The sequence below is a fragment of the Protopterus annectens genome, chromosome 1.part0 (genome assembly GCF_019279795.1).
Source record: "Protopterus annectens isolate FY-2018-M chromosome 1.part0, PAN1.0, whole genome shotgun sequence".
Lineage (NCBI taxonomy): Eukaryota > Metazoa > Chordata > Ceratodontiformes > Protopteridae > Protopterus > Protopterus annectens.
The window spans coordinates 1,827,997,182-1,828,021,860 of NC_056725.1; the positions used below are offsets into that span (position 1 = coordinate 1,827,997,182).

Genomic DNA, 24,679 nt, shown 5'->3' on the forward strand with positions numbered 1-24,679 from the left:
AGGGGTAGAGGTGCCTTTGCTTTATATATTTATTCCCAGTTGTTGACTGGGGTAGAGCATCGACTGCAATGGACCGCATCTGGGTTCAGGCTGAGAGAAACACTCAAATTAAGAAAATAATACTATAACATAGAAAAATGGTGAGAAACAAATTCAACTGCAATATACCACACACACACACACACACACACACACACACACACACACACACACACACGTGTGTGTGTGTGTATATATATATATATATATATATATATATATATATATATATATATATATATATATGGATCTACTTCAGTAGATCGACTTACCAGAAAACCGAAACCCAAAAACCAAACATGAAAGAACCAAACAAACCAGGACACCGAACATACAAAACAATGAAAACTAACATCAGGAAAACGGTAAGTTGTCCAACACCACCACGTAAACAAACCACACTACACTCAAACCACCCAAGTATACCAACTCTGAGAGCATACTTCAGTATGGAAAAGGGCAAAGGTCACCATGTTGGCCAACCGACTCTTCTCCCGTGTTAAACTTCCGCTATTTTGCTGTTCAGTGTCCTGATGTTTTCGGTCTCTTCATGTTTGGTATCTGGGCTTTAATTTTCAGTTAAGTCGGTCTACTGAAGTAGACCCACACATACATATATGAGAAAGAAAGAGAAGGAGACACACACGCGATGCTCAGGGATACTTAGAAGTATGAATTAAACATGCTAAACTAGTTGAATAAACAAATACACAAGAGAGACACACACACACACACACACAGACTTGTATAAAACATACAAAGGATGTTCAAAGTGAATAAGTAGTATATATAAATAAAACAAATTATGCTATGCTTGTAGGAAATGTACACTAATAGACAACTACAGAAGTAAAACATCTGTGGAGAAGTATGCACGGTCTTAGAAGAATGTGATTAAAAGTAGCTGTTGCTGGATTACATTACAAATATTACATAACCAATTAACAACTACTTGGAACCACGCACACTCACAAATTTCATTCTCCTCCTCAGACATTTTACTCTCATAGTTCTATTAGAATATATAACTATCAAACAATCATTTCTGTTTTATTAAAATATACTACTTAACCACCTTAAACATGCGTTGCTTACATTACAGACAAGCCTGTGTGTGTGTCTCCTGTGAACATGTGCTGAGTGAATTCAAATGCTGGTATTATTCTTTATCCCCCGAACAAGGAAAATGGGCACGGCCTCCCTCACAGTGCCATGACACAATCAATCATTCCTATAAAAAATAAATAAATAAATAGATCTCTCACGTCCCCTGTTGACACACAGCAAATGCCAAATCAATAAACCCGGATAACTGTAAGAATGTCTAGTTCCCCCGCAAAAGAGGAAGTGGAAGTGAGAAGTGAGAAGTATACATGTACACTTGAGCCCACAAGTGGTGCACGCAGTGCTTTGAAAACCTTACAATGAAGACTCCTCACAATAAGTATAGGTACATGAAATGAAACTAAATAAATATGCAACTTACTCCTGTTCGGTTCAGCATTTGCTACATATATAAATCCATCCACCACTCTGCACACTTCCTGGACTTGTGGAATTACAGTGTACTGAAATGGGCGAGGTCCATCTGTTCCTTCCTCATCTTCATGCATGAAGATCTTGTTTACTGTGCTGCTTTGTTCAATCCTTGCTTTTGCTCGTTCTTTACTAATAAAGAAACAAGTACGAAATTGTGAGATCAGGTAGACCTGGATCAAACACACTCTTCTCACGCAATACTATATTCCTCCATAATACCCTACTTTATATGGTCACTTTCAGTCTCCTTTGCTTGCTATTCTCCTCAATATTATGCAAAAATAGTAATGAATTCTCAAAACAAAAAAAAAAAACGAGAGAAATCGCAAGAAAAAATAGGAATATTGTCGTATCATGGATCCTTATTATACCTTGTCCATCCACTTCTTCAAATTATGGACTGTTCATTGTTCGGGTGGATCCAATTTGGCAACTTAGCTCACAAAGTGCTCAAACTCCTTCTCTGCTCCCATTATGTACCTGTCCTCTGTTACCTCAGATCAAATGTGCTGGTTATGGAGTCTAAGAGAATGGGAGTGAGAAAAGTATTGGCTTCAGAATAGGTCTACTGATGTAATAGGCAGAACAATTCAAACAGCAGGCTGCATAAATAGCCCATTTGGTGTTACAATTATACTTCTCCTTAGTGAGAACCTTAAACCCATTAAGGAAAAACTGACAGCCTACTAATATATGAGGACAAGTTCTACAACATCCACACTTGGACATACCTCGGGTGCCAGATGAAATACAATCCCTACTATGTGTTTTCTCCAATAACTGTTTGAAACCAAGGTCCTTCCTATAAACCACAATTGGTTTATCACCTAATAATCTGTACAATTGGGGGTTCGCAGATATCAGTAGCCAATTATTTCTCACTGTTTGTACAGTTTCAGGACTAGCCAAAGTATAGGTACAAATAAAGGACCTATTGTACATATTTCCATCACAAACCTGAATTTCACTTGTGGTAGCATCAGAGCCCACACTCAAGATCCCCGTGACACTATCTTGAACTCCCCTATTATTATGATATAACAAAGGGAGGTAAAATCCACTTTTCCTATTACTTGCCTCTTCATCAAATGTAGGTTTTAAAAATTCCATGGCATACCCTCGCTTAGTAAAAATTTCCAAAAGCATCCAACATTCTTCCTCAAAAACCTCATCTTCAGAAAGCATTCTGACAAGTCTAACCAGGCGGCCTTTTACCACTGATTTTTTCTGGCAATGAGGATGGTGGCTTTCAAAATGTAAATAACTATTAGAAAAGGTGCTTTTACGAAAAATGTTAGATACTAGACGCTTCTTTCTCAAATCCTTAGTAATAGTCACGTCGAAATAAGAAATACTAGAATCACTATACCCATGAACAAATCTTAAATGACGTTGTAGAATTAATATACTGAAAAAAGCTGTTAAGTCTTTCTTCACAATCTTTCCAGACAATAAAAATATCATCCAGAAAGCGGGTGTAAAAGGCAAACCCAGAGCAAAAAGGGAAATTAAACACAATTTTTTTTTCCCCAGAAGCTCATAACTTGATTTGCAAAGCTGGGGGCACATGCTGCCCCATTGCTACACTCTTGAGTTGTCTAAACAGTTGTCCCTCAAGAGCATAAAATTGTTTAAGACCAATTCCATGAGGGCACTGATAGTGTTAATATGATCTTGAGACAAAATACCTATCTCTGCCAAAATATCCTCAAACCATCTAAGCCCAGTGTCATGTGGAATGACAGAGTATAGGTCACAAACATTAATAGTAACCAAAATATAATCAGCCTGAAAAGGTGCATTCCCTATTTTCTTTAAAAAATGCCATGAGTCTTTGCAAATCTGGGAAATAGACCCCACAGAAGCTTTGAACAAATGGTCTATAAACTTGGAAAAGTAATAAGTCTTACACCTATTACCATCCACAATAAGTCAGGGGGGAGGGGTTGTATATCCTTATGGAGTTTAGGAATCCCAATATACCTGCTATCACAGGCCATTTATTATGCAAGAAATCATACTCATCTAAATCAATCTGCCCTTGAAACAAAATATCTAATAGCTGAACATCAATTCTAGCATAGGCCACATTAAGTTCATTTCTAGAGACTTCTTGATAAGTATCAGTTAACAATAATGCATTCATCCTATTGTTATAATCAGTTAGGTCCATGATAACCATCCCTCCCCCTTATCAGGTTTCATGATACACAAAGATTTGTTATACATGAATTCAGACAACTGTTTTTCAGTTTCACTCCATTTAACATAATTCTTCCTTGGTTTTTGGATAATATTCCTAAATTCATTACTACACAATTGTTCATACGTCAACAGAACCCCATGTGCTGGGGGACTGAATTTACTAGATCTCTTTAAAACATTACTTGAACAAACATTATTAACATTAGTACCACTTGCATTAAAAAACACAGCCATATTAAGCTTGCAAACAAAAAGTTTCAAATCAATTAAAGTCTGATCAATTTTAGCCCTGCTGGCAGGGATAAATCCAAACCCTTTTGCCAGTAAAGTAGCATGCTCGACGAGTATGATTTCTTGCATAATAAATGGCTCGTGATAGCAGATGTATTCGGGATTCCTAAAATCCATAAGGATATACGACCCCCCCCCCCATACCAATTGTGGATGGTAATAGGTGTAAGACTTACTACTTTTCCAAGTTTATAGACCACTGGTTAAAAGCTTCTGTGGAGTCTTTTCCCAGATTTGCAAAGACTCCTGGGATTTTATTTAAAGAAAATGGGGAATGTACCTTTTCAGGCTGATTATATTTTGGTTACTATTAACGTTTGTGACCTATACTCTCTCATTCCACATGGCACTGGGCTTAGATGGTTCGAGGATATTTTGGCAAAGATAGGTATTTTGTCTAAAGATCGTATTAACATTATTATCAGTGCCCTCGTGGACTTGATCTTGTTAAACAATTTTTTGTTCTTTGAGGGACAACTCTTTAGATAAGTCAAGGGTATAGCAATGGGGTTAGCGTGTGCCCCCAGCTTTGCAAATCTAGTTATGAGCTTCTGGGAAAAACATTTTGTGTTTAATTCCCCTTTTTGCTCTGGGTTTGCCTTTTACACTCGCTTTCTGGACAATATTTTTATCGTCTGGAAAGATAGTGAAGAAAGATATAACAGCTTTTTTTCAATACATTAATTCCACAACATTTTTAAGATTTGTTCATGGGTATAGTGATTTGAGTATTTCTTATATGGACGTGACTATTACTAAGGATTTGAGAAAGAAGTGTCTAGTATCTAACATTTTTCATAAAAGCACCTTTTCTAATAGCTATTTACATTTTGAAAGCCACCATCCTCATTGCCAGAAAAAATCAGTGGTAAAAGACCGCCTGGTTAGACTTGCCAGAATTATTTCTAAAGATGAGGTTTTTGAGGAAGAATGTTGGATGCTTTTGGAAATGTTTACTAAGCGGGGATATCCCATGGAATTTTTAAAACCTACATTTGATGAAGAGGCAAGTAATAGGAAAAGTGGATTTTACCTCCCTTTGTTATATCATAATAATAGGGGAGTTCAAGATAGTGTCACGGGGATCTTGAGTGTGGGCTCTGATGCTACCACAAGTGAAATTCAGGTTTGTGATGGAAATATGTACAACAGGTCCTTTATTTGTACCTATTCTTTGGCTAGTCATGAAACTGTACAAACAGTGAGAAATAATTGGCTACTGATATCTGCGAACCCCCAACTGTGTAGATTATTAGGGGATAAACCAATTGTGGTTTATAGGAAGGACCTTTGTTTCAAACAGTTATTGGAGAAAACACATAATAGGGATTGTATTTCATCTGGCACCCGAGGTATGTCCAAGTGCGGATGTTGTAGAACTTGTCCTGGTATATTAGTAGGCGGTCAGTTTTTTCTTAATGGGTTTAAGGTTCTCACTAAGGAGAAATATAATTGTAACACCAAATGGGCTATTTTTGGATTATGTTTGGATTGTTCTGCCTATTACATAGGCAAAACTAATTGACGGGTGAGAGAAAGAATATACGAACATAAGAGAGATATTAAAAATAAAAAAGACATGAATGCCTTGTTTAAACATCAAAAAAAAAAACTTGACACAAATTTGGGTATTTTGTCATAGAACAGCATAAGAGGGATGATAGGGATAGAATTGTGGAAGAACATTTACTGTGAGGGAATTGAAATGGCAGCTCAAACTATATTCCCTAGTGGAGCCAGGACTTAATGACACTTGCTCTATTTCACCTATTTTATTTTTAAAAAGTTTAGAATGTTAATGTGATTGTACTTGAACATTTAGTATTTTTAATTTAAATAGTTTTTATCTTAGTTTGAATGAACTGTTCACAGATTTTATTAATATTGGTTTAATTAATGGGCTTAGAGTCATATGATGGTTTTAATTACTATTTATACTGATTGATTGGGCTGGTTCATTGTTCTGATTATGTCCTGATGGACGAAAGCACTAAACCTTTATGTTTCTGTTGCTGGTGTTCCAATAAACAGTTTTCACTGGCTTTTCAGCTTCTGGTTTGGTTACAGTCTACTAGTTTTGTCCAATTATAAAAAACTGACAATCTAGGAGGAAGACGGGCAGGTTTGTTAAAGTGAACAGACTAGAGATAACAAAGACCCAGCATTATGGCAAGTACACAACTTCTTTAGCTTATATTGTCTCATCTGTCCCATTTCAAATTATGGGACAAATTCCCTAGCTATTTGCTTTCCGGGGTAGAATCATAAAAAGACACCCTTTAGGATGGAAGCCCAAAAGCAGAACCTAAATATGGAAATGACGTGCAATTTATAATGTTTAGAAAAGTTATGCAACATAGTCCAAGTTACTGTTCTGCAGATATCATCAAGTAATTCTTGAAGAAGGTTCTAGAGGTAGCCATGGATCTAGTCGTATGAAACGCTGGCTTTGCTGGTAAGGGCATACAGTCTGAGAATTGCTGGTAAAGTTATACATTCTGAGAACCTTCTGGATAAGGTTATTACTGAAGACTTTCAGTCCCAGCCAACAGGCTGCATAAAAACAAGAAGCCGAGTATCCTTCCTCATTTATTTTTTCCTTGTTGTTTTGTTTTTGTAACAGTCTGTGGGCATCCAAGGTTTGATGCAAATACTCCACTCTGTCAGAACAGTTGGGAAAAATAATGGAAGATGAATGGTCTGGCTAAGAGAAAACTCTGGGGAAACTCTAAGCATGAAAGATGGATTTGTTATTAGTGATGTCCTTTCTTTATCAAAAAAAATAAGACACAGAGGCAAGGAGGACAGGGCATATAACTCAAAGCCTTCTAGCAGAAACAGCTACAGAAAACAATGTTTTCCAAGAAAAAAATATCAGGTCATCGCAACAATATGTCTCATATTGTGGGTGTGCCAGTGCCTTTAAAACAATGTTTTCTAAGCTGCCAGTGAAGAAAACGGAAAACTTTTGTGAAAGTTTAAGATGACAGCCAAATGTAACTTAATGGTCGAGTAAATGGAACCAGAATCAAAAATGGACAAGAGGAAATGTAAAGCCAACAGAATGAGAGCCAAGAAGGGATCCAAGCCCTGAAGAGAAGCCTAGACAGATTTTTTTCCATTTTCTACTGCAGATTTTGTGTTTAGATTCTTTCTACAAGGCTGAGACAATCTGGATAACCTTAAGGAAAGAGGCCCTGTGGAACTGGAGGAACAGAGTGGTTAGCTTGAGTGAGCAAATGTCTGGGTGATGCTCCATGGATGGGTGGAAGAGGAGATCCATTTGTAGACCAGAAGTCAGTGCTGCTTCTTGAAGTGAGGTCATATTAAGGGGAACCATATCTGTCTGGGACAGACTGGGGCTAAGAGGATTACTAAGAATCTGCACAGAGATGTTTCTGGAGGTAATTTACCATTAGCAGAAGAGGTGGAAAGGCAAACAAAAATCTCTGTGGCCACTGACAAACTAGAGCATCCTTGTGGGACTGTCTCTGTGGGTGAAGTAGTTGCTGCATTTCATGTGGGTAGGGGATGCAAACAGACTGCAGCAAGGCAGGCCCCAACAGCAAAATACTGTCTGCGGTACTGATAGGTTGAAGGGCCACACGTGAGGAATAAGAATCAACCAGCTAAGCCTGTCTGCAAAGTAGCTCGCCTGACTTGGAATATTTACTTCTATAAGAAAGTGATACAAAGACATCGGCCGCTGCCACACTGTCATAGCTTCCTGACACAGAGGGTAAGACTTTGACCGTCCCTACTTGTTAATATAACAGACTACTGACAAGATGTCTCTGTGAACAGAAATCTCACCCTGTGGAAAGCCTACAATGCTAGGAGGACTGCCTTCATATCCATATATGAAGACTAGCCTCTTAGTCTGACCATATTCCTTGGACTATTCTACCCCTAAAGTGCCCCCTCAACCCAGAAAGGAATCTGTGGTTACTCTGGTTCATGGTAGAAACTCAGAAAAGGGTTTTCCCACTGAGGCTACAGGAGACTGTAAAACAAATGAAATGGTCCCTGCAGACTGAAGACAGATGGACTGGAGTGTTGATGATGTTCAACAGCTGGGACCATTGCATCCTCAGAATCCGCTGAAAATCCCTTGCGTGAAATCTTGCATGAAGAATCAGAAGTACAGATGCTGACATAAGCCCTAGGATGTTTAAAATAAGTGAGGCTGGAAGAAACTAGTCGGACAGAAGAGTAGAGATTGCAGATCTTAATGGTACAAGTTCTCTTTTCTGGTAGGCTGACAATGAAAACCGAAGTTTGGGAAGGCTCTGTGACGACCATCCACCGGACCAGTAATCAGGAAGCCTCAATCCTCACCACTGGCAACAGTGGGGGATGTTCACTGAGAGGATGGCAAGTACACACACAGTATTTCCAGATGTGGCTCTCTGCATTAAGTGCAATTTCACTTAAGAGCGCACACAGACCACAGTCAGCCCGGGGTTGGTTTCTGCCTCTTTCTCCAGATCCCCAATAAGACTCCCCACTGGCACAGCTATAGAGTTGAGATCTCAACTGAGTGACCAGGCCAAGACCTCTAGCACCCTCTCTGTCCAACCAGTGCTTCATGTCCATGCCCAAGTAGATCCCACATACACACACACACACACACACACACACACACACCTGGGAAAGGCTGGCACAGGTTTACTAGTTATGCCCCCTTCTGCCGAGCCTGTAATATAGTTTCCACTGCCACCAGTCACTCCTTATCAGCTACTTTAAGGCCCTTAACAAAAGATATCCAATCTTACTGGTAATATTAGTACTGGGACAGCTTGCAGAATGACATAATTTCTGGTCATCTGACTTCTAGTTCCCAGGCCAAAACTCCCACTGCTAGAAGTTAGCAGCATTTTGCATCTACCTGTAAAAATATACAGACAAGGGCTTTTCCTCCGATCTTAAGTCATAAAAAATTGCATTCCTTCATGCTTCAAAAGCAGCAATTAGTTCACTCCAAGGACAATAGAGAAAGCTTGTTAGCAGAGACCTCGTGTCTCTAGCTGCACTGAAAACTTGAGAGACAGCCTCTTTATTGCATCCTATAAAGTAATTTAATTTCAGATATTTTTCTAAAGTTTGCTGGACTGTGGTTAACCTCCTGTATTCCAGTTTCCATTAATAGTGCATGTACATGTCTGTTCTCTTCCAGTGGGACACACTGTGGTTACATTTTAAGGAGCACTTTGCAAATATCTTTCCAACACACACGTCTGTACAAGCAGTTTGATATACACATGATGTACAGTTATAATACATTTGTAACACAAGCATCTTGTATAAATCATTTTGATACTCACCAATAACATATAATTATTTACAAAATTCCAGCTAACTGTGCTGGTAGTACCTCCTTTGGTCACAGGCTCTACAAGATTTTTCCATGTTGGCTGATGTGCCTAAGGGTATACACAAGGGAAGTTAGTAATTTCTGTCTGACAGAATTAACTCCTTTATTGTAGCTGCTAGGATCTATTCATGCAGGTATGAGAATATGTGAATTCCCTTGAGTCCCAGATAAGCTGTGACTACCACCATGTACTTGGTGAATATCTGGAAGGTTGTGGTAAGATGAAAGAGTATGACTTGGGAACTGAATGACTGGCTCTTAGCTGGAACCAAATATACATTTTGGACACTCTGGCAATTTTTATGTGGACATAAGTGTTCTGAAAGTCTACAGTGCACATCCAATGCTTCTCTTGTAAGCAGGGAAAAAGGCTTGCAGCACGACCATCTGGAATGTTGTTTTCTTTACATATTAATTTAAGCTGCTTAGCTCTTGAATGGCCCTGAGGTTTCTTGACTTCTCTGGAATGAAAAAAAACTGCAAACAGCCTACACATCCTCTCTGGTCTGGAGAGACCACCTGGATGGCTATTTTTTGATGGAGGGTTGTGTTTTCCTTTGCTTCTGCCTTTTTTTTTTTTTTTGATGAGGTGGCATGTCTGGACTCAGTGTGACATTTTTGGGGTTAGACAGAATGATAGGACATAGCCTCTGGACATTATGCTGCTCATTCAGCTGCCCTGAGTGATGTCATCCACACATATGGATGAAGAGACAACCCCCCCCCCGACACAGCCTCCAAAGGAAATCAGTCCGGTACCACTTCAGAGAACCTGGTGTTGCTTCCAGGAAAAAGAAGCATCATACTCCTGTTTTTGTGGACACCTCCTCTGTCCTGGGGTGGAACATTCACCATACAGCAAGACCTGTTAAATGGTCCATTACAACTGGTAGGTGATACCCTGAAATCTAACTGAGGATGTGGACAAATGTACTTTTGGACTTGGTATTTTGCTGTCAGCCACCCTAAATTTATACTGGATTAAACCGTTTCACATTCCTTTCAATTATATATGGACACACCCTGCTCTGGCCCACACCACACCACACTGGCTGCAGTCCTTGTGTATGCAAGGGATGGTTGGAAGCATAAATTAACTAGTGTCCATGATGGGTGTGGTAGAAGGAATGTCCACTGATAAACTAAAAATTTACAAAGAAAGTTCCTAAGTACTACAGAACTTAGTTTGGATTACCTATACATTGGACCAAACAAGACATTTCATGGGTGCTTGATGAAATTTCAAGGACTGTTATTGTGATAATATAAACAAGGGAAACTACAAGTGCAAATAAGGAGAAGTATACACAAGGCCAAAGTCGAGGTGCCTCAGAATATGTCTCCTACACCAAGGTAGTGTGTGTGTGTGTGTGTGTCTGTGTAACTAAGTAGTAGCAGTATGGTAGTGTAGCCCATCAAGAGGTAAAAGATGATGAATTTCTCCCTACAAAATGTATAGGGAAGTACCAGGTTGCACTGCAATTAGTTGTTTGTTTCTTTATTTGAGTCAAACTGTTTACATCAAAATGTTGGGGATTCAAGGAATTGGGTCTCACACTTCTGGAAGGTGAGGTACCTTGGTAACCTCCCATACTCCAAAGTACAGTGATTATGAATGTAGCATACATAAGTAGTAGGGAGAGGGACAAAGCCCCACACACCAGCAGTTGCAGCAGGGATGAATCCTTCCCCTGCAAAAAATGACTAAAAGGAATAACAGCAAGTTTTGCAATTAGCTTTTGCTTTGAATCAAATTTATGTTTCAAAGTGCTGATTCAAGGTATAGCGTCTCCCTCTTCTGATACGCCACCCAATTAATTCACCCAGAATTTAGTAGAATCTCTCATCCGTCCTTACTTCAATCCATCACACTTGCTCCTGATTAAGGATTTGTCCTGATCAAACCTTCTGTTCTCTTCTCTTCCAGCATATACACTTAATAAACCAAGTCCTTTTTCATACCCCAACACTATCACTATTTCCCTCACCATTTTTGCAACTTTCCAGAGGCTTAAACTCCACTGCCAGGTATACAAGAAGAATATCAGGGGATGGGCAACAGTAAATGCAATTAGCTGCTTTTTTGTATGAATTAAACTTCACATTTCTAAGTGTCAGGATTCACTGTATTGGGTCTCACAGTAGTGATAGGGAGCCCAATTAACTCCACACAGATTTATCAGAATCCTCATACTTCTTCAATTCCACTCATCACACTTGGACCCTGATGATGAAATTGCCCAGATTAAAATCCTTCCTTATCTTCTCTTCATCATGTACAAGTCTTTTCTCATACCACAGCCCCTTCATTATTTCTTCACCATTTCTGTAACTCTGGCCAGATTCACAGACTTAGTGGGATACAGTAATGACTATAAGCCAGGTGACCTCAGTTCAATTAATGTCTCACACACCTGATGGAGCTTGCAAGGGGGGAAAGGAAATAGTGAATTTTAATCTGTTTGCCTCTTATTGGGAGGAGGGAAGTACAAATACATGCACTCACTCCTTGGCTGAAGTCCAGTGGAGGTCATGGCTCCTACAGTGAGATGTGGATGTTAAATCACAGAGGTCACCACATGCCAACCCTTCAGCATGTTCAGGCATGAGCAGGAGGAGGTTACAGTTTGTTGCAAAACCTCTGTTCTCTCCAGGAATATGAATAATGGCTCCAACTCCTGACTGGTCCAATTCTCTTCCCCAGGTGTGAGTGGGCCGTACAGCTCTCACCCAGGGGGAATAAATGGCTCCAATAGTGATGAGGCATGACGGTGTGGGGGAATGAACCAAGAAATGTGTAACTCTGTAATGCATATGTTCCCACAGGAATAAACTCAGTTTTCACATGTGAACACCAGAAAAGAACAAAGTATGTTGGATGCAGCCTGCCTAACCAATATCCATTCTAATGGTAGAATACATTCTTCACTGACCAATACGTCAGCTACTACAGCTGTTCACCCATGTAGCCTGTAGGCAATCACCACTGCCCCACCATCCAAGGTGCAATTAAAACACTAAACCTTTTCCTCCTGTATTACATACAACGCCAGCTCTCTAAATGTGTATATTTACCCAGGATTATCCCCACCAAACCACACAACGCAAAGGTACATGAGGCACTAACAATGCTCAAATACTAAAGTTGCTTTCAACACCATGTATGAATAATCAGTAAAACTCATAAAAGGGAAACAATTTTAGAATCTCCAGTTCTTCTGTAATCCCACCATCGACGTCCATTGCAATTTGCATGGTCAAACAATCTGCAGAACTTTGTACCAGGGTAAAAATTCAGAAGCGCACCAAGGGATTAGGGAGGGTAGAAATGATACAGCTGTATGGCAAGAGACACCCTCAAAGAGCAATCAGGTTGGTTACGTATGCAACTTCTCTGTCTTCCTCTGGAAAGTATCTTACGGTATATTTATCTTGGAACAGAGTACAAGCAGTAACTTCATTCCACATGGAAAAACAAATCAAGAGAAGAGGAGAAAGAGCAATGACATTTAGTAAAACTCGTGATGTATATTTGTACCAAAGAAGTCCTTCCTCTAGAAGTCTTATCAAGAAAGTTATACATGTACACACATCAGCAAAAATATGTATATAAATATCCCCAAAGAATCACCTTGTAAGACTACTGATGTTGCCCCAGCTCTGTTTAAATTAGCCTCTACCACACCAGTTAAAGGGTGCTTCTACATGCTGTAAATGAAAACCATGCACTTCTTTCGACCCAGGTAATAAACACTGATTATTCAGTTCTTTATGACTGTTACTAAATACTTCTATGGGATATTTGAGAAAATTACACTAATGAACACTGGATCTCAAAGGGGGAAGTACTGTACAACTAGCTTAACATTTTGCATTTTGTTTTCAATGTGTAATGATACCCAAAGTGTTGCAACCTCTTTAGTAGAAGGACTGACAATTTGCACAAAGTCCTCATCAAGTAAATGGGCAGTGAAGGTTTTTAACCAGAACTGGAAGAATCGATCCTATCCCATGTAATTTGCTGTGTTTAACATTACCCATTATAACGTTTTGACCATGTAGTATCTGCAGAACTTCTGTCAGCATCTGGTCTACCAAGAGGACTATAAATGCTACTGTTAAGACTCTTTCAGCTATATTTTTTTTTTTGCAACTCTCGCATATCAACCTTGTCAAATGAAATCAATGAACTACAGAAAATATTAAACAAAATCAGCTACATTGCGACAATCCTTACCCCTGCACTAGGATTCAGCAACACTACTAAAAGTGCACTTCCTTCTAAGCAATTAATCTTGCCACAGAATAAATTTGTGACCGTAAAGGTTTCTAGCAGTAGTTAACGTAAGTTTGAGGAGCAATCGATGACAGATACAAATGATGCTACACTGTCCAAATAAAAACAAAAAATGCTCACTTTCATTAGATATTTGTATCTGCACATATAAAAAACACAATTGAACTAGTGTCTTTTTTCAGCATAACAACTTTTTCAAGCCCTTAAATATCTGCCTTCAGTGGAAACTCCTGAACCATGTCTACAGCCAACACTCAGTAAAGGACATGTCTTTTGAAAATAAGTATTGACCATCTAAAAAGCCAACTCCACTGGTGGACAAGGAAAATATGATCTATGTCACTAAGTTAAATTAGCTGGCTGGGGGAAAGGAGAAAGAGAAAGGCAGAGGAGTGAAGAAGCAAAGCCTGCTTGTCTCTCTCGGGTGTAAGATGGAGTGCTTGGAGAGGTGTCTAATGCACAGAGTATATCAATTTCCTCAAAAAAGGGCAGAAATATGAACAATGTGTTCATTCTAGGAAGATGGGTTATCTGCAAGCTTATGAATTCATTACAGAAATGAATGACAATGCTGCCCTAATCCTTCAGTACACCCTCAGGGGTTAATTGCGATTGGACGTGGCCTGGAGTTAAGGCCATAAACAGAAAAGCCCTGATCACTGTCCCAAAAAATAGTCTCTGTGATGGATTCTCACCTCACTGGGAATGAATGGCTTGGGGACCGATCTCATTCTGTGAGGATTGAAAGAACAAAATGGATCTTAAGGGCTGATGGTCTACAGGCACAAAAATAGTTGGCTATCTGCATTTTAAGGTTTTTATAGAGACAGCCTCTCACATCAAGTTAGCGTTTTATTTTCCAAGGAATGTACTAGTTCTAATATATCTTCTCTGTGTGTACAATCTTTTTGCTGTAGTTCAAAAACCTTATATAGCTTTCAAAAACATTTTAATTTTTGCACACGGAAATTAAAAAAAAAAAGCCTTTATCAAAATTACAATTTAATTAAGAAGTATTATCCTCAGAGGTGTAGCTAGAGTGGAGTGAAGAATGTAACCAACACAGGCACAAGATGTCAGGGGGGTGCGATTTTTATCATCAGCATTCAGTCTCTGAATGCAATAATGCATTTGCTGAAGCACTTTATTGGCCATGTGAAGTTTAATGCATTACTGGGATTAAGAAATTAATGTGGATAATTAATTTTCATTCAGGCAGCACTCTGTTAGCTGTAGCAAACACTTTGCTACAGTCAACAGTTTAGAGAGGAGACAGGACCGTTTTTCGGTCTTCAGCTGAGGGAGCAACAGATCAGGGAATGGTTTGCTATACCTTTGTGTGTCATCTCCTTGGAAAATGAAGTCACCAAGGACAAGATGCCAGAATTTTTTAAAAGGAATGTCTGCGTTTGGTTATATGCTATCACTATAAAAGTTATGAAGCTCAAGAACCAAGTTTCAATTAGGATGACCACCTATATTAGTGAAGTCATTAACATTATCAAACGAAAGTTCATTACTTTTCTTCCTCTTTATATTATAGGTTTGAATCGTGGTCAGATTTTCATCTGTAACAATATTTTTATTCTTATGCTTACTGGTTCTGTTTCTTCATTCATATTGGAACTACATATGGTATACCATATGAGTTCCTTGTTGGTACTAATAGTAACACTCTATATTTGTATATGTTTTTTTTTTTTTTTTTTTTTTTGCTTTTCTCCAAGGACCTCTGCAGAGCAGAAAAAGGGTTTCTTGCAAAGTCAGACTAAGCCAGTTAACAACTGAAACATTTGCGAGTGAGTAAACAACAGGCTTTGAGTCAAAAGTAAGCTACTCAGGGATTTACCAGAAAATTAAAAATGTTATGAGAGATGAGTAAAAATATGAGGAAAATCAGGGGCAATCTGCAAAACTCTGGACAGCTGAGCGGTACGGTTATAGGTCACTCAATATTTTAGTAGCCATACTTTTTCCTATTGGTCCAATCAGCTTGCATGTTTCTGAATACTAACGAGCTTTTGTTGTATAATCTGTAATATATTTACATTTTTTGTCTGCTTGTTAGTTTTGCATTGGCTGGTTTCAACTCCTAGAAGGTGTAGAGCTGTGACACTAGCGTTGCTTATTTAATCTTTTATAATAAAGGTTCAGAAGCAACTATGTAATTTTATTGCACTGTTGCTTTAACAACTGAAACATGTGCAAGTAGGAAACGAGCTTTGAAAGTCAAAAAGTAGCTAATCAGGATTTACCAGAAAATTAAAAAAAAAAAGAGATGAGAGAAAAATATAATATGAAAAAAAGGGGGGCATCTGCAAAACTCTGGACAGCTGGGTGACACGGTTATGGTCACCTCATATTTTAGTAGCCATACTTTTTCCTATTGGTCCAATCAGCTTGCATGTTTCTGAATACTAACGAGCTTTTGTTGTATAATCTGTAATATATTTACATTTTTTGTCTGCTTGTTAGTTTTGCATTGGCTGGTTTCAACTCCTAGAAGGTGTAGAGCTGTGACACTAGCGTTGCTTATTTAATCTTTTATAATAAAGGTTCAGAAGCAACTATGTAATTTTATTGCACTGTATAACACTGTACTATCAATAGACTAAATCTAAATCTAAAACTAACTGCTTAATTCTTAACAATTTAATGTGCTTACAAGGTGGTATAAATTGTATATTTCTTGGTCTGAGCATTTCTCCCTGGACTAGGTTGAAATGTAAATAATTTTCTGCTTATAACTGCCCTGTGACTTTTGTCATGTGATTTACTTACTGTGAATTTTACCAAGACAGTACAGTATACACCATATTCAAGACTTCTTAAGTAATGGCCGAGTGATTGTTCAAGACAGCACTCGTTGTTTGCAGGAATTTGCACAATAAACTTATTGTTTTGTATCAAGGACTCATTTTTTGTTAACAAATTTTCAGATGTTGCTAAACTTGTATTAGTTTATTATGGGAACATACCACCCAATCGTACCGAATTACTCAGTTTTTACCAAGTTTTGGGTCCAAATAATGGGGTGCCACGATTCCCAAGTGGCGCCCCTTCATTTACGAATTTTTCCCAGTTTTTTTTAAATGTTTCTTTTTTCTTTCACATTTGAGCTGACGTCATCATGTGCATGATGACGTCAGCTCTGTCAGCCTGTCGGAATTGAGCTCCAGGGCTCACGTGCACGCATTGCTGTTCGAGTGAATTTGGATTTCCAGCTGTCTGCGAGCGGGAAGTGCAGCATGGGTGTAGCACTGCAGAGTGAATATATCCAGAGTGGAGTCCGTTCATGGCAAACGAGCTTTAAGGTATTTTCAGAGTAGTTACCTTCTTCTCTCTCTAAGTGCAGCATGCAGAGCTTTCGTCTGAATAATTAGCTCACTCGTGAAATGAGCTTAACCCTGAAGGTATTTATTTTTGGATAGCTCGTCTGTGTATTTTATTTAATTATCTGCTGTGTAGCTTAATTTGGAGCAGAAGCTATTATTGTTTGTATTTTCTCTGCTGTGTAGCTTAAGCTTTAAGGTAGAGCAGTTAGTATCATCTGTACTGAGCTTAAGCTTTAAGGTATTTCACAGCAGTTATCTGTTGTAGTTTCTCTGCTGCCGTGTAGCTTAAGCTTTAAGGTATTTCCTGTGTGTTTCTCTAAGACAGTGCAGAGTGCAGAGCTGTCGTTTGAATAATTATCTAGGTAGAGCAGTTATTATTGTCTGTACTGAGCTTTTGCTTTAAGGTCTTTCGGAGCAGTGACCACCTGTATTTTCTCTGCTGCTGTGTAGCTTAAGCTTTAAGGTATTTCCTGTGTCTCTCTCTAAGACAGTGCAGAGCTCTTGTTGAATAATTAGCTAACTCATATTTTCGGATATCTTGTCAGTATTTTCTCTAATTATCTGCTGTGTAGCTGCTTTTAAGGTATTTCAGAGCAGGGCTTAAGCTATTTCGGAGCAGTAATTAACTTTTGGACTTTCTATAGGGGCCTATACTTGCATCAAAGTTACACAAACTGTTACATTTTCTCTATATTTTTTGGTTCTCTGTGATACAATTTTCATTGTCAATCTATAACCTAAACATGTTTTAAATTTCATCATCCTTTCAAGAAATAGAATCATGAATTATAAGTTTTACATTTCATATAGTAAGTTATCTTGACATTGTATCATTAATTTATCAGTTTTTGGATTTAAACATTTATCTAAATTAACACGTGCAAAATGAAGCCCAGCACAGGTTTTACAAATATGTCATCTTTTACTGCCAACTGACCAAAAAGTTCAAAATTTTGCAATTTAAATTCAGTTATATCCTATAAGCATGATTCACATAGGTTAATGACATCAGTATTATGAAACAGTTCTAAAAACATCATTGTCACATTGCTTACTTGGTCTGTAACATTGCATGACAGTATTCTTAATTCTTTTTACATGAGATATTATTGTTACTCTTTGTTCTTAACAGTCACAAGTGATCTTCATCTGGTATTAAATTTTCTTTTCTCCACACTTCACAAAAATGTCTAGCCTAAATTACAAGTAATATTTCTGATAATTTCAAATGATGCCACTAAACTAAAAAGAACAATTTAAGTTGTTTATTTTATCCTGTTGAGCCACTTCATGACTATCATATCCAATTGCTTTCCCAACATAAACAGTATTTTTTAGCCTTCTCAAAGCTGTCACAGACTATCCCTGGGGTTTAGAAAGGGCTACTACAAGGGGTAAGCTATAGCCAACCTGCCACATACATCTTTTCTGATTTAGTAAAGGCCCACCACAGTGATTCTACACACTTACTAGAATCACCACTATGGAATATCTCCATGGCTGTGCTAAATGTTAATAAGACATTCCAGGGTAAAGGCTAATGCTAATTAGCCATGTGCTGTCTCGCACTAATGTATGTGGGAAGGATGGTATGCATGGAATCATTCAGCTGAGTAAATTAGCATGCTCTGCCACATTAAAGAATACAACAAAATGCTGTATTTGCCCCATAACAGCCAATGGGGAGACCGCATTTCAGATCAGATGAGGTAAAATAAAGCATGTGTATATGTCTGCAGGGTTATGAGTGGTCTTGGATGACCATGTGCGTGAGACTGCATGTCTACCTGGCTAATTACACCAGGGCATTAGGCAAGGAAATTATTTTTGTAGGGTGTGTGTGTGTGTGTGTGTGTGTGTGTGTAAGTAGACTTTAATGATGCAAATGTTCTGAATTGGTCAGTTTTGTCATTATTGGTCCATGCATTTTGTTTCATTGTCTACTGAAAAAATGTTCAAACAATACATTTAAAATGTGCTCTGACTTAAATCTAACAAGTGTGCCGTATTATACAAGGAATATAATTTAATAAAGTCAGGAAGGTGTATCAAAGAACACATGTACGTTTTTTGTTTTGTGTGCAATGGGCCTATGATTTGAAAACAGCCCAAAGGTAATCTTTATCCACCACCAGCCAAATGCATTTTCTTTGTGGTGAGGTTTTCAATGTTTTTTCAATGAATGTGAGTTTCAAGGGCAGAGAAGTTTTAATGCCAAGTTTATTTTCATTGTGAGACAGTATTGCTTTGTTTAGCAGATATCTATTGGTGTTTGTGCATTCACTGTGCTATAAAATGTAAAAATAAAATCTAAATAATCATTGTAGAAGTAAAGCAGTATGCATGCACACATTAGTGTTTATGGTAAATGGGGCGAAATAGCCAGGTAATGGATCATTGGAATGGCTGCAGGGGGAACTCTGATGCCATATTTCGGTGGTCTGTTCTTCAGTTTGCATTTGAAAGTTGGTATCCCACAATTCCATTGGAGTGGGCGCATTATGTAATTATGTATGCAAATATTACATTAATCAGTGTACAGATTGTACCCATTTTTCATGGGCCTTGTCCAGATTTTTGATGTTTCCAGGTTGAGAGGTATGTATGGGAAAATTGGTTCAAGAGACTCATGACCACTGTATACCTGCATTTGCTGTAAATGAAGGAGCAGTGTGTGCCCCAGAAGAAGACTGTGAAGCTGGAACTGACATCAATTTGGAAATGGAAGAGGTTTCAGCTTTGTGGTTGGTGGGAGAGGCCTTGTCTTTTTCATTTTGGTGTTTACTTTCTTCTCTTCTTAATGAAGTTCACCCATTTCCTTCCCCTGTCCAAAAGTTGGTTTTAAAGGTCTTACAGTTATGATACTCCTCTCAATTCCTTTCCATGAACTCCATGCTTACGAAAAGAAGCAGCAGATGAAACTTTGTAAAACAACTGAAGTTTCAAGACTGATGCACCTGTTTTCAGCAATAAGCGGCAGAGACTACTTGTACCTTTGCACAGTGTAATTAAACTGAATGTCTGGTGGAAACAGTGCAAACAATGCAAACACATAGCACATATGTCTTAAGAAGCTTTTTTTTGTTGTATGCAAGAAGCCTTAATGAGTCAATGTTGTGAGTGAGAAGAGAAAGGGTCAGAATGAAATGAATGCAAAATATCTAGATTTGGACTTGCTGAATAATATCAGACAGCTGCTATGTTTTGTGATGGGAAAGAGCTAAGGAGTACAAGGTAGGATTACCAATTACATAACAGGGCTGACATCAAGAAATGGCAACATGTAGCACTACTGGAAAACAGATGTTGGTGACAGACACCTGCATCTACTAAAATGTGCAGTGTAGGATCTACTACAAGAAATATCCCAAAATAACAACTTAGTTTTGTCTCACTGTGGCATCACTAGTGATAACTTTATGATGATGACACAATGCTCTTTTAATCTGCCTAAAACAGACAGACATGGCCATCCTCACTAATAAAATTACAGACAAGTTCTAGTTTACATTTATACTAACATTTCTAGCTCTAAATGGATTTTTTTTGCTAATTTTTGTCCAACAAGAAAAAGATTAGCAACTGCATTTAAGTCAAATGTAGCACTACAAAATAGAAAAAAGCTAGACTTAGCAAGATAAAATAATCATGTTACTCACCAAACGTACGCTAGGTTTAGCAAAATAAAATAATCATGTTATTCAGCAAACGCACACAAAAATAAAATGTACAACTATAACAAATCTGAAATATCAGTCCGTGACACTTTAAAGTTTAAGGTGCATTACTAAAAGATCAACAAAAATAATGCTATAATACACATACATATATCGACCAGTATCTAATCCTTATATTTTGAATATAATCATTAATAAACTGCAGTTTTGCTCAGTACATAAAAAATGAAGCCCACTATCTCAAAGTACAGCAACAGATCAAGAAGATTTGGTATTCACCAATATACTCCAGGACTGACCAACGTGGTCCTCCTGGAGAAAGGAGATGCTGCCTAAGGCAGGGTACTGAACAAAGTGAGAAGGTTCATGAGAGCCAGTGGCCCGAAATATCTATGTCTCTATATGAAAAGCGCTAGTCAACTTGTGTTCTGACTGTGGAAGCTGCACCTTTAAGGCAATTATGTTTTAAGTAAAGGCTGAAGGAACATAGCAAGTAGCATGGGGATGCGATAGAAACTGCCTACTCCCAAAACACTTTAAAAACAGTCATTTCATACTGTTTCTTCAACAAAATGACATTCAAACAAGGGCCCACTGGACTGGTTCACTAGACCACTAACACACTAGTAAATGAAATAAAGCTGTAATTCAATATGTCAGGCTTCATAACTAAATGTCCTTCACTTGGTTAAATACTTATCACGCACCAGTAAATATACACTGTCACATATGAAACATCATCACAAAAAGTACTTTGAGCAGGCATGTCTTGTTTAAGATTCCTGAACTAGCTAGTAAGGTACTTAATTTCTTAGAGTAAACAACTAATGTTTTTTAACAAAACTGGACAGATAAAGTGAATACTAAGAATCTTTACCACTGGAAAAAAGTAGATTTATGAACATTTAAAATGAAAGGATTAGCTGCTTACCTTGTTGTTGAATAAAGCGTTAAAATGTTGAATGAATGCTGGTTGTTGTAGAGAAAGCTAATACCTGACCCAATACCTACAAACATAAACATTTTAATTAACCAATGAAGTGAACAAGGGAGTAAACTGAGCAACACTCCACAGAAACTAACATCATTCATTGTCATCTTTTTATCTGACTTTTTTATTTTAAGTTTTTGTTTTAATTTTAACTTTTTGCTGTGAAATGGCAAGAAACAAGAAAGGTAAAGTGGAAAAGCATCTAGCACTGAGTTGTAAAGTTACCAAAACAATAGAGATAAGTGATCCAAATCCATCTTCTTCAACTTTTAGGATTTGGTCTGCAAGTTTAAGTTAACCTGGCACCAAAAATGTTCCCAAACTATAGTTCCTCCTTTCCCCAAAATGCTTTGGACCTGCTTCTCTCTTTAGATTTCAGAGTGCACAGCTTGGGAGGCTCAGCAATAGCTTACATATTCACCTGAAAAAACATGCCCAAGCTCAGATAAATGGACAAAACAATCAAAACCATAACAGGAAAGAATGCTGACAAATGTCTTCCAGTGAAATTAAGCACTTTTGTATCAACTTTTATTAGAGACTTCTTCAGAATATTATTCTAGTTCTATATCTCAGCCTGTTTTGAGGAAGCAATTTACATGTCCACAGTTAGGAGTACATCTCTTATAATAGGAGTCAGAAAGCTTTATTGGATCAGTTCACGGTTCAAAGGTTCATAGGTATGTACTAGGCTAATGACCACCAGGGCCTCTATAAGCCTATACATGCGAACCAATCCAATTTTGTCCCTATGTATGACGGGAGATTATTAGGAGGGTGTGTGTTAGTTAGAAAGCTTCTAGAGGTTATGTGGGGGAGGCATCAGACAGAGGCAGACAGTAATGCCCAAACTATCAGAGACATGGGTGACAAGACCAAGGTTAAATTTCCGATTTCCATTCCAGTGGTCAAGGTTATGCTTAAATAGTGTTAGGGATGGTCTCTCCATCACATGTATATATGGGGGGGGGGGCCTGTTCCAGAGCATGGGAATCTTCTGAGACCAATCTATATCACCAACATGTCTTCTTTGTGTCAAGCAAAATTTAAATCCTTGGATATAGTGGTGCTGATGGTATTCATTTTATGGATGTTCAAAACGTCCATCAGAGCTGGATACGAGGATGGTTTGTAGTCCACGCATAGATCACCTCTCAGTAACCTGTAGGAGAAAGAGTATGCAAATAGAGCTTTAAAGCGATTCGTATATGACTAATGTCTTTTTATCCTGGATTTTCCTGGTAAGGAACCTTTGTGGGTGTTTATACTTTTTACACGTAAATGTAACATGTAAAGAGGCTCTTCTGTGCCTGTAATGTCAGCTAGACACAAAATATATCAAGTTACACTGACATTTTTTGATTGGGGCTGCTGGCTTATTGTGGCAACTGTGGTCGATTCACTCCATTGGTACCAAATTCTTTCACTTTTGCTTTGGAATTCTCCATCTCCATTTCTATTTTCTGAGTTGTCTGGTGTCTTTTCTAACAAGATTACCACCTCATCACCATTTTATCAATGTACTGGTTTACCATCATCATACTGACTTTGCTAACAATACACAAATATTCCAATGACTTTCAAATTACCACAGGTCCAGCAAAACTAATGAAGAATTTGGGTCCTTTTCACTATGCACAGTCAGTCCTTTTGTATACAACTCATCTCCCATTTCAGGACCTGCATTTGTGATATAAAGTTGTTTATAGAGTGCCTTCTGTATTCTGTCCACACTCTCTCTAATACAAGTAATGATAAAATATGTATCCAACTGCTACAATGCTTGTAGTCTCTTCAGCAGCAGGTAACCAATCAACTAGAACAGAAGGGATATTTGAGTTCTGACTTAATCAGACATAGAATGTAAAGAAAAGTAAAAATAGCTGCAGACCACCACTATATTCAAAAATTTAATAAAGCTTATATCAACAAACAACACTGGAACAAAATGGATAAAATCACAGAATAAAATTGTCCACTTCTTAGCGCTTTCAGGTTCTAGCCCTTCATCAGATAATTTACCATTATAGACTATGATATCTAGGCACAGCCTCAGCCAATCACTCCTCAGTAATACACCCACCTGTTTTTTAGGGCGGGTTTCATTGGAACTAACTCATTGAGCCCAGGATACCTATGTGCCATCAGCTCAATTATCCATCTAGTCTCCTCAAGCTCTGTCAAATCTCTTATGCCCCCCAAAACTTTTATTCATGTTCCAAATTACCCTGAAGTTAAATTCATGTCCCTCATTCTGATCAATATTCCTAAAAAGGGCATTATGTTGATTCTTAGTTCTAATGGCTGACAGATGTTTCAAAAATCCTTACTTTGAACATACAGTTTGTTTTGCTTACATAGAAACATGCACATTGTTGATACTCAGCTATATAGACCAGATCTGTTGTCCTACAGGTGACTCTTGTTATAAAATAAAACCCCTTACCTGTAATTGGATGCCTAAACCCCATGGCTTTACTGATATAACTACAGGCCTTACATGATCCACACGGTATAGTTCCTTCTTTACTAATAGCCTGTTTCAGTCTGGGTCCCCTTTCTTGTCCCAATATGTCTTTCATATTTTTATTTCTCCTGAAGCCAAAAAATGGCCTATCACCTACCAACCCCTTTAAACTTTCATCAGTACTGAGTATATTCCAATTACTTCTAACTATATCACAAATTCCATGTATGTTATTACTGTATAAGTACATAATCCTGACATTTTGTTGATCCTTAACAGGGGTGCAGGTGACATCCTTTTCTCGCCTCTCATTACGTTTCCTTAACCAGGGACACATCCTCCCTTTCCCTGTGGACCCTCCTCTCATCCATCACCCCCTTAACAAGCTCCTTATTATAGCCCCCGTCTTGAAAATACCCTTCCAAGCTCTTGACCTCTTCCTCAAAAACCATCTCATCCGTGCA

At 38.1% G+C, this 24,679-nt stretch overlaps 1 protein-coding gene across 1 annotated transcript in view; it reads right to left on the minus strand.

Moving 5' to 3' along the window:
- FBXO4 (F-box protein 4) overlaps nucleotides 1–24,679 on the minus strand; it is a 228,015-nt gene that overhangs the window by 34,525 nt on the left and 168,811 nt on the right. Inside the window, exons 4-5 of the mRNA XM_044069774.1 lie at nucleotides 21,689–21,764; nucleotides 1,526–1,707 (exon numbers count right to left, since the gene is read on the minus strand). Of these exons, the coding sequence (XP_043925709.1) occupies nucleotides 1,526–1,707; nucleotides 21,689–21,764 (258 nt within the window). The remainder of the gene's footprint in view (nucleotides 1–1,525; nucleotides 1,708–21,688; nucleotides 21,765–24,679) is intronic.